Raw genomic sequence first — 15,245 nt, 5'->3', positions numbered from 1 at the left:
GATAAGAATCAGAGACACAAGATGAAACAAGTTTTACTCTCTTGGCTTAAAAGTCGGACTGATTACACGGTTATCAAGTTATACAAGAAAACCCAGCAAGTTAAAACAAATATACTATTAATCATGGATTCAAATGCTCGAGATTGATAGCGTCCAATGAGAAACATTCCAAAAGCATATTTATTTACTTAACCAAGCGATTCCCGTCGTACATAGCTTCATACGGAATGATAATTTTATTTAATTCATAAGAAATTGCATTGGGACATTAAATTAAGTAAAATATAGCATGATATTATTGACAAATATAATACAAACAAAAAGAAGGGAATAACGAGAAGATCTCAGATTACTAAGGTCAACGTTCATTGTAATTTGTTTAGTTCATATGGACATATATATTTGTTTACGATTTTTTTTTTAAGTACGAAACCTATTTTGTATTCATGCTAAACTGTATGATATATATTGCACGCGTTAACCAGTGGTAATTAACTAATCCAAAAAGTAGTGTACATGTCCCGTAGTATGTGTTTTAGGTTGGTTATATATATATATATATATGAGTGTTTGTTTAATCCAATTTGGTAGGGGGGGAAAATTAGGCAAGCTAAGCTTAAAAAGAAAGAAAACACTTTAAAAACAAAAAATGAATTGGTAATTTGATATTGGGATGGATCATAATCACAACAACGTGAATTTAGCACCGCACCATGATGATTGACATAACACAAGTCATCTGGTTGGTCCCACATGCACCAAATCCCACAAGCTGCCACACTAGATAGTCTAGGGGTGGTAGTTAGTCACTATTTGTTTCCACCTTCAGTTAATTACCTCGTAATCATATTTCCAATGACCAAACACGATTATCATCTAATACAATTTGAATTTAAGTACGTGCATGCATGTTTTTTCTCCAAAATTATTATTAGTAACAAACAATTGACTGTTAACTAATTAACCAATTGAAAAGAGAAAAAGTCATACAAATCTATCCCTGTTGGCAATGCTTGGATTCCCTTTTGACGCCAAAAGGGTAACCCATTTTTGTTATTAACAACGTAACGCTACAGAGTAAAAATTATATATATGGTATCAGTTTCTGTCATCAGTCATGGAATTCAATTTCTACTAACTCATCAAACTGGAGCATTTTCCATTTAATTTGAGCCTTACTTTGAATTTGCTTGTTTTGCTCAGTACAAAATTTTCCTCCTTTTCAATATGTTTTATACATTTTGACAACATGAGAATGTTCCAAAAAGAGGAATCAAATGATGAACTAACAAAATATAGGAGATAAACAGTAAACTGCTTATCATCAATCATCTTTTGATATTTGGGGTATCCAATGCTACTAACTATCCAATTTCTTTAGTTAACGATAAAAAAATAAATGGCTATATATTTTAAACACCTCCTGGCCTATTTTGATATAGCTGCTAATGCAAGTAAAAAATTATTGCATAGCTCATAATAGTTTTCTTCGAAAGTAGAAAAGGCTCAAGGACCAAACAACAGTTCTCGTGACATGGAAAGCTAGCTGATTGTAAATACTATAAAACAAGAGATGTGCGTAACTTGCAATTAGATGGTTTTGGTATAAAATAAACTTTATGATTAAACTTAACAAAAAAGAGTGCACTTATAGATTAGTTAAACAATTATCTATAAACTCTTATCATAACTTACTAAGGAAACCGTGAAGAATTAGGCTATGATTAAAATAAATAAATAAATAAAATATATGATAAAATAAATGATGTAATAAGAATAAAGAAATATATGATAAAAAAGAATAAAAACACTTCCTATGTTTCTTTTTTAAGTGTTGATCTTTTTTAAAAAAATATTTATTCATCCTTTTCAAAGTTCAGTATAACATTAATTATTCTTTTATCAATTACATTCTTAATTTTTACCTAATTTTAAATAATTTAAAAATTTATCATGAAAGCGAAAATGAAAAAAATGCATTTATTGTAGGGTAACAATTTAAAAATAATAAAATAAAAAACTTCATAACTATTATAATAGGATAAAAAATATTGTATTTCTTAATTTACACATAAAAAAACATATTTAGCCTTAAAAATATACCATAGTCAAAATTATTACATATTTTAATTCAAATTAATGTTTTATATTTTCAGTGATGTTAAAAGAATTAAATTATTTACGTCTATTAGGTGGCCCACTTACAGTTAAAGGCCGATGATTAAGGGAGGAGAGGGCCCAGCACCCACGCTGGATTTTTAAACCCCTTCGGCCTCTTTCTTGTACTGCGTTCATAGATTTGGTTGAATGCCCTCACCATTCACACTACACTACGTTTGAATTGAGTGACCTGAGAAGGAGAAAAAATGGAAGAATATGTCTGAAAGACAAATAGAAACAAGAAAGTAGCTCAATTTTGTGTACCATTAAGAATTCTTTTGCTCAACGTATTTATCACACATTAAATTTTTTTGTTAGCTGACATAATACGAAAGTGTATATCGTATTTTCGCCATTCTTCGTTGACGCCTACCATTTATTTCATAAATTATGTCGTTGGGAGATTCACCCACTCTAATCAAATCCGCACATCACGCCAGGTAAAGCTAGACACTAATCTCTGGTCGTTTCTTTTGACACTATGATGATGGTTTATTATTATTATTATTATCAAAAGGAATGAAAGCTACCCTATTTCAAAGCCATTGAGCTCGAAACATAACATAGAGTGGTTACTACATTTATTTAAGTTCCAATTAAAGCTTCGTAATTACTACAATTTGATTATACCAACTAATATTAACGTGACAAACTCAAACTGTTCATTACTGAAAATTACATGTTTTTCTTAGTATTAAAGCCTCGGATTGGTTTCTTTCTGATGACCCATTCATCACCATTAGGTTGATTCCAGTTAATCAGTTATGCTTTTGTGTTCTGTCCATCGAGATTGAATTCCCCAAAGATTTGGTTCGTTTATTTGTCCTTTTCACATTGTCTGTTGGAGGATCATGTCCCACCTTTACCACCTTCACTGCAAAATAAAATTGAAAAATAAAATGCAAAAAGACCAAAATCCGAAAATGTGTACAGTACTCTCCCAACATATCGTGGTTATTATATTGGGTGGACCCACAAGTATATGTGGGAATAGAATTTGGGAAGTATCACCTACGGACTCAGAGTGCAGTTGAGCATCGATGAAAAAATAAACATTATTTGGTTTTACAATTACATATAAGGATAAAATATACTAATTTTCTTCTTTAATCTTAATTTTTTGGTTTAAATTTAGTGTTTAAGTTAAATTTTTTTTAACTTTAAAGTGCTATTAAACAAAAACATTTGAGCATTGATATCTTTCACAATTTATCATGGGTCAGCAAAGTGAATTATTTTTTTTAAGAAAAAATAGTCGAGCAAATTAAAATTGAAAACAAAATGTCAAGATAAAAGAGCAGTTATTTATCCTAGTCTATACATAAAGGAGGCATTTAATTAATTCTAAGAAGAAAAAAAGAGTGACAGGACATTGAATAAAGATAGAGTTTGAGAATTCCAAATGTGGCCCCCGCAGTGAAGAGCTTCCCCACCACAACCTCAAGAAAGCCTTGTCCATAAGTACTCCACCCCCCACGGGCTTCTCACTCATTCATTCCCATCTCTCTCTCTCTCTGCTAAACTGAATAAAGCAGAGAAGAATAAGAAAATGGGTGTGTTCAGTACAGTGCTGCTGTGCCTTATGTCCCTAATGTGGATGGTGGATGCTCGAATTCCAGGCGTATACTCTGGCGGCGCTTGGCAAAATGCTCACGCTACGTTCTACGGAGGATCCGATGCTTCCGGCACCATGGGTATGTACTTGTGTAGTACTATGTTATGTAACAAGTAGAAAGAAAAACTGAGACTTTGTTTTGTTGTGTTCAGGTGGAGCATGTGGGTACGGGAACCTGTACAGCCAAGGGTACGGAGTGAACACTGCAGCGTTGAGCACGGCGCTCTTCAACAGCGGGCTGAGCTGCGGAGCGTGCTTCGAGATCAAATGCGCAAACGACAAGCAGTGGTGTCACTCCGGCAGCCCTTCCATCTTCATCACCGCCACCAACTTCTGTCCCCCTAACTACGCTCTTCCAAACGACAATGGCGGCTGGTGCAACCCTCCTCGCCCTCACTTCGACCTCGCCATGCCCATGTTCCTTAAAATCGCCGAATACCGCGCCGGCATCGTGCCTGTCGCCTTCCGCAGGGTGGCATGTAGGAAGCATGGTGGGATCAGGTTCACAATAAACGGTTTCCGTTACTTTAACCTGGTTTTGATCAGCAACGTAGCGGGTGCAGGGGATATCGTGCACGCCTACGTTAAGGGATCACGAACGGGGTGGATGCCAATGAGCAGAAACTGGGGACAGAACTGGCAGTCAAACGCCGTTTTGGTGGGTCAGGCTTTGTCCTTCAGAGTCACCGCCAGTGACCGTCGCTCTTCCACCTCTTGGAACATTGTTCCATCAAATTGGCAATTTGGTCAAACTTTCACTGGAAAGAACTTCCGTGTCTGAACACCCCCTTTACTTTCTTAAGATATATAAAATACAAGTTTATTTTCTTTTTCTTTGGGTTCCCACCATTTATCTATTTCCTGATCTTTTTTACTGCAGAGGAAGAAACAAAAAAATAGTCAGTGACAAGTTTTTTTACTTTTGCTTCTCATTGGTGGGTTTCATTTTTTTAATTAATGTATAATTGATGATTCCCGGGTGAAGTTTTGCGTTCCGATTAGTGTAGGAAATGCTGAAGCGGCTAAGCAAAAAGGGTAGCCCGCGGCTAAATTTTACAGAATGATGCTATTGTATTAACTAATATATATTGTTCCGTCATGGATCTAGGAAGCGTGCTTTACTTTACGCAAAAGCTCAGATGGGAACAGTATTTGGTTTGTTTGGGTGGGGTGTATAATGTTTGTCGGAAAAACCCAGCTGCAGACTTGTCTGGGATTTAATGCGTGTTTGTCAAAAATTAATTCTTTCATGGTGTTTATTGTTTATGGTTCTAAGGAACATCTAGCACCACAAGCATCTCATTCTCACTTCTAATGAAGAAGCTAGCATATAATAATAACTTGTGATTTTCACATCTTGGACGAGAAATAGCAGAATTAAACACGGGCAAAGTAACTTTCACGTCCATGTGTTAAGACGTGGATTTGACGACGCTACTAGTAGATGATCAAAATAGTAATCGCATCCCATCCCGTTTACTACACACTACACATAATAAATAAAATGCTTAAATTTCAAACACCGAGATTCATCCAACTAGTTATTAGTAGACTCAGGGAAAGAAATCAAGTAGATTTGTGACAGAGTGTGTTTGAGATCTCCCGTAAGTAGGACAATCCTCATTTTATGTACTACTTGTTTTTTGAGATTAAGTCTAAATCTAAAGTGGATCAGCTATTGATGTCTAATACTGTAAATTGTAAATTTGAAATATTCAATCTTCAATATGAGAATGGTGCATCGGAGATTTCACATTAATTATCAACATAACCAAAATATATATAATTGAAAAACAATTCTTATCTTATAAACTATCTTTTAAGACTATGTTCAAACCCAAATTATACGACAGTGATAAAGATCCACTAAAATGAACCTAATTGAAAGTTCCGCGGGTCTACAACGAAGAAGAGCTTGAATTTGATAAAAGATCCTCTTGCGATGAGTTTAATTTCGTGTTTATCTTTAGATTGTAACAAGGTTTCTTTATTATATAAGTATTAAATTGGTGGGTTTAATGAAAAATTGTGAATATTAATGAAAATATATTTTTGTAATTTTATTTTATTAAAAGAGTCTTAAAAGAAAGTGTTAGAGAGAGTCCAAATTAGAAAGGAAAAAAAAACTCATGGATTTGATGTGTGTTTGAATTATATTCATGATAGAAAAATTAATTAAATTTTTATGAAGGCAAAATAACAAATAATTATTTCTACTTTTTTATGGTGTTATCATAATTTTTGTAGATTAAAATTGATTCTTGTGTATTATCTAAAACTAGTCTCGCAGGTATTGTTGATTCTTGATTGTTTATAATGTTTCATAGATTTTCTAAAGTTCTTTGTAGAATTAATCTAAAGATTCTTCACAATTCACTTTGAATGTAACGCTTATCAAAATTACTACCGCGTTTAAAAGTGTATGGAATCTAAAGACGAATGCTTTTGGTACTTAGAAAAATACCTTAACTAACGGAGAGATATATGCAATTTGGACACCGGTTGCAGTAGTTGAAGAATTTTCGGGGGAGAAAATATAAAGTCAGGCCAACCAAAATTTTCAGCAATACTAAAGTAAATACTCCTTTGATTAAAATCATTTCACACAAGCTGCATTGATATATTTTGGAAAAAGAAATTAGTACTTATACCTTTCGTCAAGCGTAATCAAAGTACTATTATCAATAAATTAACATATAGATTAAGAAATACTGCATTTAATAGAAGTAGACATTAAAATATCAATTATTTTGAAGAAAAAAAAAAGCTAAAACAACTTAAAAAAAATGGGAAGGAGGTAATAACATTTATTAAGCATTAAAATTATGATTTACATTAAAGATACTCTTTTTTTTTTTTTTGAAGTGGACAATAAAGTTACTTTAGTCTCTAAAGAATATGGATTTTTTTTTTATGTAAAGGGTGGCCGAAGCCATATTATACCAAAACTCTGCGTGGGAACATGATGCCCACAAAATCAGACCATAGTAAATATTTACATTCCTTTGAAGGGTGATAAAAAGATGGAGTCCCCAAGGAAAACAATGACCATAATTAGCTAACCAATCCACTACTGCATTCCCCTCCCTGTATGTGTGGGAAATTTTAACCTCCCAATCTCTATTAACAAACTGTTTTATAAACCTGATAACAGACCCATAATGATGGGTATACTGCACCGAACCCGTAATAAGAGAATAACTGACGGCAGAGTCAGTTTCAATTCAACCCACAATTTTCTGACATTGTTGAATAGTACAGTATATTTATAAATAGCAGTGTTAACTAAAAATATAAATCTAAACAACATAATATGCCACTTCAATTTCAAGCAAGGTCTGATATAACTTCAAATAGATTCTAAACAAAAATGTCCCAAGGCAATAAAAGAAACCTCTATCACACGGGAAAAAAGTACATTATATGATATCAGTATTGCATGTAACATACTATAACCAACCTTTGGCACTAGAGTTGAACTAAATCAATTTCACCATGATGTTGACGATGACAACAGTAGGTTTGATGGAATAAGAACCGAAAATGTAAGTTCCGCATCAGTCCTACTTCTTTCGCTGCTTTAATGCTTTCCATTGCCTGATTATAAAAGAACAACCCTCCTTTAACAAGGCTTTCCTTCCTTCCTTAGAATGCCATAACTCCGGTAACGGGTATCTACCACTAGGGTTGTACTCATTCAACTCCTTCAGAGCTGTAACCACTGCTTGAAAGACATCGTCACCAAACTCATCCTTTAAAGTTCTCAGTTTTTCATCTTCTTCATCTAACACTTCCTGCATAATATATCCAACATATATTAGATCATGATCCATGCACCAAACATCAGGGGAAATGGTGCCAACAAAGTGCTCAAAATATGAGTAGCACCTTACCCTGCCAAATCTTTGAACAATATCTACAGCATACCATGGTTTTAACTATTATGAAATGATGCAATGACTTTTTAAAGTATTATACTATTATTACAAGCTTGGATAATGAGGCAATCCGCAATTAAAATGACCATATGAACAAATCCTAGGGATAAAAAAGATGACTTCTATTTGAACAAGTAATTCTGGAAGTGATTGTACCTTGGCCTTCCCTTCCTTATCTATTAAAACTTTAAATGGAAACCAGGTTGGGTCTCTAAGATAAGCCTCGTATTGTGAGCACAACTCCACTGCTTTCAGATTCACTTCATCACCAGAATATTTTCTCTTTGCTGCACTCAAAAAGGGTTTTTCATCAAGCTCCCCCATTCTTTTGACACCAATAAACGCCCGACTACTGTTTGTCTTCCTCAGCCACTGTGAACAAGTAAATTATATTACTTAAACAAAATACATACAAAACCATCGGAGCAGCAGTAACACAACATACAAGCTGAACTATAGAGCATATTTGCTACAAGCTTAAGCATTATACCAGTTTTATAGACAATAGACCTGACCTAATTCTACCACTTTTTACCAAAAATTTTAAACCATGTAGATTTAAATCATCTCCTTTAGACACCAACAAATATATAGCCATTTGACAAAGGAAAGGCAAGCAACCACATTATTTCACAAGATGATACCATTGAAAAACTGCAATTCTCAAATATGGAGACAAGAGTTAAAACACAGCATGTGTAGCATGCGCATTGCAAAAATATGCAAAACAGATGAGTTCAAGTTATTGCAGCTAATCAACAATGTTATATTCGGAATATGATTCCAGTTAATGTTAACAAGCATACTAGTAAACATGAAACACTCTGCTGTGATTAGTATATAACAAGTTGTATGTCAATTAAAAAAATCAAGACAAACCTGACATTTCTGCAGAACTTTACCAGGTAATTTATACAAATAAAAAGCCCTCAATCCCAGTTAATAAAAAGATTACTTGGAGAAGACCTTTCAGTTGAAAACCTAGAGTTGTAATAATATCAAACAGATTTACATTTACGGTTGGTAATAGACACATACACGTATTAACTCCTTGCGGGCATCTTGCAACTCATCATTGGTTTTACGTTCCTTGACAACGAGAGCTTGTTGAAGTGCTTCCAGATCTTCTAATTCCTCCTCCTTATCTTCTAGTTCCGTTTTAATTGCATCCAATTTATTTTTCTCCTCCTCGTCATCCTCTCCTATTTGATTCCTTACTTGAAGATTTCCTTTCAATTGTTGAATCTCCAATTCCAATTTTTGTTTGGCATCAAGTTCATTTTGTAGTTCAAGAATTTTTTTGTGCATTTTCTCCTTTTCTTTCTGCATTTCAAACCAAAAAAGAATGACTAAGTAAAAAACTTTATGATTACACACAAAGGAATTGGAAAGAAGAATATGGAATTTGTGCCTTGTGTTCTTCGGCCAAATGCATCACTTTCTCATCGGCTTTGTTTTGCTCCATTATTGCCATCTCATTCTGCAAACAGAAAGATGAAGAACAAAGTTCATCACTATTCAAATTATTTAAATTCAAATAAATGGAGCATTATTCCCAATCTGACACAAAGAAACTGGGATATCCAAAAATTTAAGCAGCCAAAAAAGATTACATTTTTCCTTTCAAGGTACAGTTTTTTTCTCTCATTCTCATTCTGCACTTGATTTCTCTGCAGATCCTTCTCACGGCTCTCTAGTTTTTTCCTCTGCGCATGTAGTTTCAATCCGGCCTTTTCACGATCCCTATAAAACTCCTCCCAATATTTCCGGGTAATTTGATGCATCTTTTTTATTTCTAATCGAACAAGGTGAAACACGAAGTAAGCCACCAAGAAAAGGTTAGAAAACTTTCACTAGAAAGTAAAACAAACCATAGGCTATCTGGAATGGAAAGATATAATCACAACCAGATTGTTTCACCTTTCAACACAGAAACACCCAATAAGCTATGCCGAAAGAAAGAAAAGAAACCAACATGAATTCAAACAACTCACTTCAAGCTTCAACATACCATTATTATATGATTCAATCATTGCTTCTTTCTCATCCATAACTCTGTTCAGGGACACACTAATATCATCATATTTGCTGCATACCTGCTCCAATTTCTCATTTCTCACTTTCAAGGTTTTAGCTAAATCTGAGACAAGCAGCGTTGTTTTCCTTTTTTCCTCTGCTTGTTTTCCAGAAACAGATTGCAAATCCCCCGTCTTCCGAAGGTGATCACCAATTATACTCTTGGAGTGGTAATCATCATCACGAGCTACCCATCCATACAGTCTACCTCCTCGGTCTCTTAAATTGTCGTAGTCCCTCTTAGCACAATGTTCTGCCTCAAAACTTCTTTCAAAGTTCATTGCATTGGTGAAACCATCCCAGTCTTTGGAGAATTCTACAATGGCAAAGCCTGAATGTCCATAACGGTTCCATAATGGTTGAACTTTCAAAGGATGAAATCCTTTCAAAGTAAACTCATCCCTTAGTTTGGAACCACTGTCTCCAATACGCATTCCGTTTTTAAATTCAGTGGCAATGTTTGCAACAATGCCCACCCAAGGCCAGACAAATAGTTGATCTTTGCCAACTTTTTCTGATCTATCATTGGCAATGACAACATTTCTTGGTCTATCATTCACAACTTTTCCAAATCTATCACTGTAAACATTTCCGGATCCATCATTGACAACTTTTCCGGATCTATCACGGACCACTTTTCCGGGTCTATCATGAACAACACTTCCTGCTTTATCATGGACAACACTTCCTACTTTATCATGGACAACACTTCCTACTTTATCATAGACATCAAGATACTTTTTAATGTACAATTGAAGAGCAGAGTGCTTGGCTAAATCTTTTATCTTCATGCTCCGTGAGTCCCTTTCAAATCTTACTGCATGCTTTGAAAGCTCATTCAATGAGTATTCCCCCTTGTCCTGGCAAAAGGGACACTTATATGATGACTTGGAGATTTTGAGCTTATAGTAACCACTCTTCAAGTCTTCATAATACACGCGTTCATAGTATTCAAAGTCAGACTCCCAGACTCGTTCTCGTCTACCAGACATCTGCAAATGAGAGATTTAAGATTAGTTGCAAGCTTCTGTTTTTAATCGGCCAATAAAAGATATATATTGATGACAGTACAAGAAGTACCCCTGCCCTGTTACAAAAGGTTCCCTACAGAATATTCCACACAGTTTAATGAGCCAAAATACATGAAGGAAACATATAAAAACAGAAATAGTAATGCTGTATGGTGTTTCCCAGCACAACTGAAGTTAAGATAAACAATATTATATGTTTCCTAAATTTGGACAATGCAAGAAACTACCCCAACATGTTCCTTGTGAATTCATTCCCTTTTGCTTCATCTCCCAAAAATTCCAACCAACCAACAAATGACAACTTTCTGAAATTTATCTTGTAAAGCCAACCACCCCAATATTTCGCCCAGGTAGCAATATATCATCTCAGTTGAGTCATTCCCTCTAAATACCGAAACAGAATTCTTTATGATGTTGCTGGACATGAATATCGAATTTGTCCTATTACCATGGACTATGCTGCCAGTATTGACATGTAACTTCCTTCCATCACAGAGAACAAAAGGAAGCCTTGTTGTGCAAGGCTCTGCTGCTGCTTCAGTCTTGATATCACTGTAACCATGAACTGCTACTTGAATTTTCATTGAGCCACCTACAAACCTTTCAAAGGGATTGTTGACCATTCATAGAACGACAAGTTAAAGTCCTTTGTTTTCCTTGACAACCATGACCACAAATGGACTTCAAACATCTCCCATACCTGTTCACCATCAATGTTTCCATCCTTAAAAAACAGAAATTTTCTGTGACCATAGAGACCACACCACTGTGCACCATACCACCATCCATTTCACCACCAACTTCTTTCATAAGATCCCACACGAATGTTGCCTTGGGTGCATTTTTGTTGGGCAGTATGTATCCCCAACCAAGCATAATACTTATTCCAGATGTCGATGAAAATGTACAGCTGAACATCAAATGCTCCATAGATTCCTCCTCTAGATTGCAAAAGGGACACCCATAGTCTGCTGACTGTAATTAGATATTTATCCTCCTCAAATTCCATTATGTTTGTATCCTATCCTGCACAACCCTCGGCACAAAAGCAGATACATTCAAAGGAATTCGTGTTTCCCATACACTCTTAAACACATCAACATCTTCACACAGAATATTACATTGTGTATACAAAATCATTAACAGCATAAAGATATATACAATCAGTTGCAGGCTATATATAAAAGTCGATCCACACATTGGTCGTCAAACGTCCACAAACAAAGGAATATTAAAATTAAAATCATGACTATATGTATAAAAAACGTAAAAAAAAAAAAAACTAAGATGATTATCCTGCGCAATGATATTTACAGTTTGTCAATCATCAACAGATTCTCCATTTTACATGTAGCTAAGCTGACTCATAGAGTGTGAAAAACGCTACTGTCACAGTTTTATATACGCCTTCACTCACTCACAAAGCTTAAGAAAATTTTCCGAAGAAGAAGAAAACCTATATTGTAATACCTTGCGCTGGAAGAATGGCGACACGATGATGATGACGAGTTCGGACGTCGATCAACCTGAAGAGCAGGGGAGAAAATCAAGAGATGATGTTAGAAAAGGAATGCAGAAATAGACGAAAAAAACCTAAACCCTTTCTCAACACTAAAACTATATTTTAGTGAGAGTAGAAGTCCAGAAATCAGCAATCGTGAATCAACACTGTAGAAGCTGAAACGTTGTTGTTACCTTTGTCTTGACTACGAGCACGAAAATGGTAGAGTTCCTACTTTGAATTGGAAGCTAGAGAGGTTTTGGTTGAAAGTTGTTGCAGTACAAGGTGCTGCTATGCCAATGCGCACACAAATATTTGATTACAATTTGTAATGATAAAAATATTTTTATTTTGTATAGAAAAGAACTTCAAAAAATAATTGTATAGAAAACGAACTCTCATTTTTAACTCGGTTAACATTAGATACGATCTTCAATTTGGGGAGAAATACAAGAAAATAAGCTGACTTCATCCGCGGCCACATTTGAAATCAAATATTATTGCTTTATGTAATAAAAAAAATTATGGCTTTAAATTTTTTTCACCTTTTGTTTCTTTAATCAATTTTTTTAATGGGAAAACAACTAAAATCATTTTAATTTAATATTCCAAATTATTTACACTTCCTCTTTTTTTTTTATTAACAACTGTAATCCGAAGATCGAATCCAGTTCTTGCATCATATTCACATGAATCGTGAATTGCACTGACAAATGTAAATACATTAGGCGGGTAGTCGCCATCATCCCCCACGCCATTGCCAAATTTGTAATAACAGCATAAGTATACTTAATATATATATATATATATATATATATATATATATATATATATATATATATATATATATATATATATATATATATATATAATGCAAACAATACGAATATGAATATGAATACTCAGGCATGCATAGCTGAATCTGAAGATCGTGTACAATATAGTATATCAACAAGGTGTTGGAGGCAGACGAAAAATAGTAAAATACCAAGAAATAATATTTTAATTTTCTTACTACACATTAATTGATAAGAGTATATATAGCGTAGTCGTTTATGTAGTAGTATTATTATAGTTAGGGTACTGGGTACGTGACCACGCATGAATTCTCCACCTAAGACTAAGAGCATCTCTTATTCCTTAGTAACAGAGGGGCCGAAGGAGGGAAATAGTTAGTTGGGGTCATTGGAACATTGACCCGAGGGTGACGATTGGGAAAACAATGCTTTAAGGTCTGTTTTGTCACTACTATATATTACTGAGTTATATTTCAAACTAAAACACATGACATTGAAATATTATCAGTATTTATAATCATAATAATCGGTCAAAATACTAATTTAATTTGAAGAAAGCTGGTTTGATGATTTATTTGGTAAAAGGGAGATATAAATACAGCAGCCTATGGAAATAAGAAATGGATAAATGGGAGAGGGAAATAGATAATAAATACCTATGCAAATAAGAAATGGAAAAATGGGAGAGAGAAATAGAAAAGGAAATACAGTTAGAGACGGATACAGAAATGTGTTAAGAGGGACCAATTTCTTTCACAATTATTTAAATATTTAATTTTAATAAATAATAAATTTCAAAATATATTATTATTATTTTCATGTGTTAAATTAGAGGTAAGATTCATTATAAGATGAATATTAGGTAAATATCAATTTAGCATCTTATCTTTCATATTTGTTGTCCTCTGTTAATATTATTTTTTTATCTTCTTCTCGTACTCATAGGGTCTTGAGGGATAGGGGAAGCCAAGACCCTTGATTGTCCCTTTCGACCTATTCTTGATTGAATATGGTGAATTTTGAAGTTGTTTGATTTAAGAGAAAAAAATAAAATTGAGAAGAAAAATATTAAATTTTTTTACTCACCTTATTTTGATTACTAAGAGACTAAGATTATATTATCCCACATAATCAAGATTCCAATAACAATGAAAATTGATTCTCACTTCTAAGTGAGAAATAACTTTCCATCAAATGTATCATAACATAAAATATAGATTATATCATTAAGAGAATCGATTATCATATAAAATGAACCAATTATCAGAACAAAAAATAAATCAAATATATCATTGCGAGAATTGATTATGGGATAAAGAAAAATGATTTTAAGAGAAAAGAGAACCAGTTATCAAATAAAAGAGGATCAATTATTAGAGAGAAAAAAATATATAAAAAGAGAAAATGATGATCAATTGTGAAAAGGGAAACGAAGAATGAATAGGGAGATCAAGAATGATTCATACTGGCCTATAAATGGGGTCTTTTAATCAACCTGGATCTAACGAAGCTGGAAGCAAATTGAAACTCTTTCATTGGCGGGAAGAAAGCCCAAAATTAAGCAAATGAGAGGCGCACTAAAAGATTTATTGGGTTAGTCATATTATAACCCAGTTTCTCTCTCACCTCTTACTCTCACAATTTCAATTTCATTCTCCCTTTTTTTTTGCAACGGAAAAAATAATATATATATATATATATATATATATAGACTCAACCAAATAAAATAAAAGTTTATCATGCTTTCTCTTTACCAAACAACCTCAATTTTAAAAATTCCTTCTATTTTCTCAATTTTTTCCTTTTTTTATTCTCACGTTATACATCGATGAAGAGGGATAAAAAAATTTAAGTGTCATTAAACTTAAAATTAAAGATTAGTGAGAATACATCAGCAACCTTAATTGCGTTAATAATATTAATAAAAAAAATCTCGTATGGTATTCTCTCTTTTCATCCCGTATCCAAGGATTGGTGCTTTCATTTATTAAAGTTTAATGCTCCATTCAAAGAAAAGTTAATTTTCATGGCACAGTACTTTGAATAACTTTTTAGTACAAAAAAAAGTGTTAATTTATAAAAGCTAAATAACAACCTAGAATCTTAAATTTTTACTATTAAATATTC

At 33.7% G+C, this 15,245-nt stretch overlaps 2 protein-coding genes across 2 annotated transcripts; one reads left to right on the top strand and one right to left on the bottom strand.

Annotated features, from left to right (window-relative positions):
• The first annotated feature begins 3,686 nt into the window (after window positions 1–3,686).
• LOC114376517 (expansin-A4-like) lies at window positions 3,687–5,013 on the top strand. Its single transcript, XM_028334680.1, has 2 exons — window positions 3,687–3,854; window positions 3,928–5,013. Exons 1-2 carry the CDS (start codon window positions 3,710–3,712, stop codon window positions 4,554–4,556), a joined length of 774 nt encoding a protein of 257 aa, XP_028190481.1. The 5' UTR covers window positions 3,687–3,709; the 3' UTR covers window positions 4,557–5,013.
• A 1,955-nt stretch (window positions 5,014–6,968) lies between these two features.
• Window positions 6,969–12,705, bottom strand: LOC114374739 (factor of DNA methylation 4-like). Its single transcript, XM_028332408.1, has 8 exons — window positions 12,516–12,705; window positions 12,291–12,346; window positions 9,725–10,781; window positions 9,327–9,508; window positions 9,125–9,193; window positions 8,752–9,036; window positions 7,870–8,085; window positions 6,969–7,569 (listed from the first exon to the last, which is right to left on the bottom strand). The coding sequence occupies exons 3-8, from the start codon at window positions 10,779–10,781 to the stop codon at window positions 7,339–7,341; spliced, it is 2,040 nt and encodes a 679-aa protein (XP_028188209.1). The 5' UTR covers window positions 12,291–12,346; window positions 12,516–12,705; the 3' UTR covers window positions 6,969–7,338.
• Between the last annotated feature and the right edge of the window lie 2,540 nt (window positions 12,706–15,245).

Source organism: Glycine soja, chromosome 11, assembly GCF_004193775.1.
Source record: "Glycine soja cultivar W05 chromosome 11, ASM419377v2, whole genome shotgun sequence".
Taxonomy (NCBI): Eukaryota; Viridiplantae; Streptophyta; class Magnoliopsida; order Fabales; family Fabaceae; genus Glycine; species Glycine soja.
This window is presented reverse-complemented; position numbering and strand designations above follow the sequence as displayed.

Coding starts and splice junctions, on each gene's coding strand:
- LOC114376517 (XM_028334680.1), top strand. CDS start 3,710: ATGGGTGTGTTCAGTACAGTGCTGCTGTGCCTTATGTCCCTAATGTGG. Junction 3,855..3,927: donor CGATGCTTCCGGCACCATGG/GTATGTACTTGT, acceptor TGTTGTGTTCAG/GTGGAGCATGTGGGTACGGG.
- LOC114374739 (XM_028332408.1), bottom strand. CDS start 10,781: ATGTCTGGTAGACGAGAACGAGTCTGGGAGTCTGACTTTGAATACTAT. Junction 9,509..9,724: donor GATTGAATCATATAATAATG/GTATGTTGAAGC, acceptor TTGTTCGATTAG/AAATAAAAAAGATGCATCAA. Junction 7,570..7,869: donor ATAAGGAAGGGAAGGCCAAG/GTACAATCACTT, acceptor TATATTATGCAG/GAAGTGTTAGATGAAGAAGA.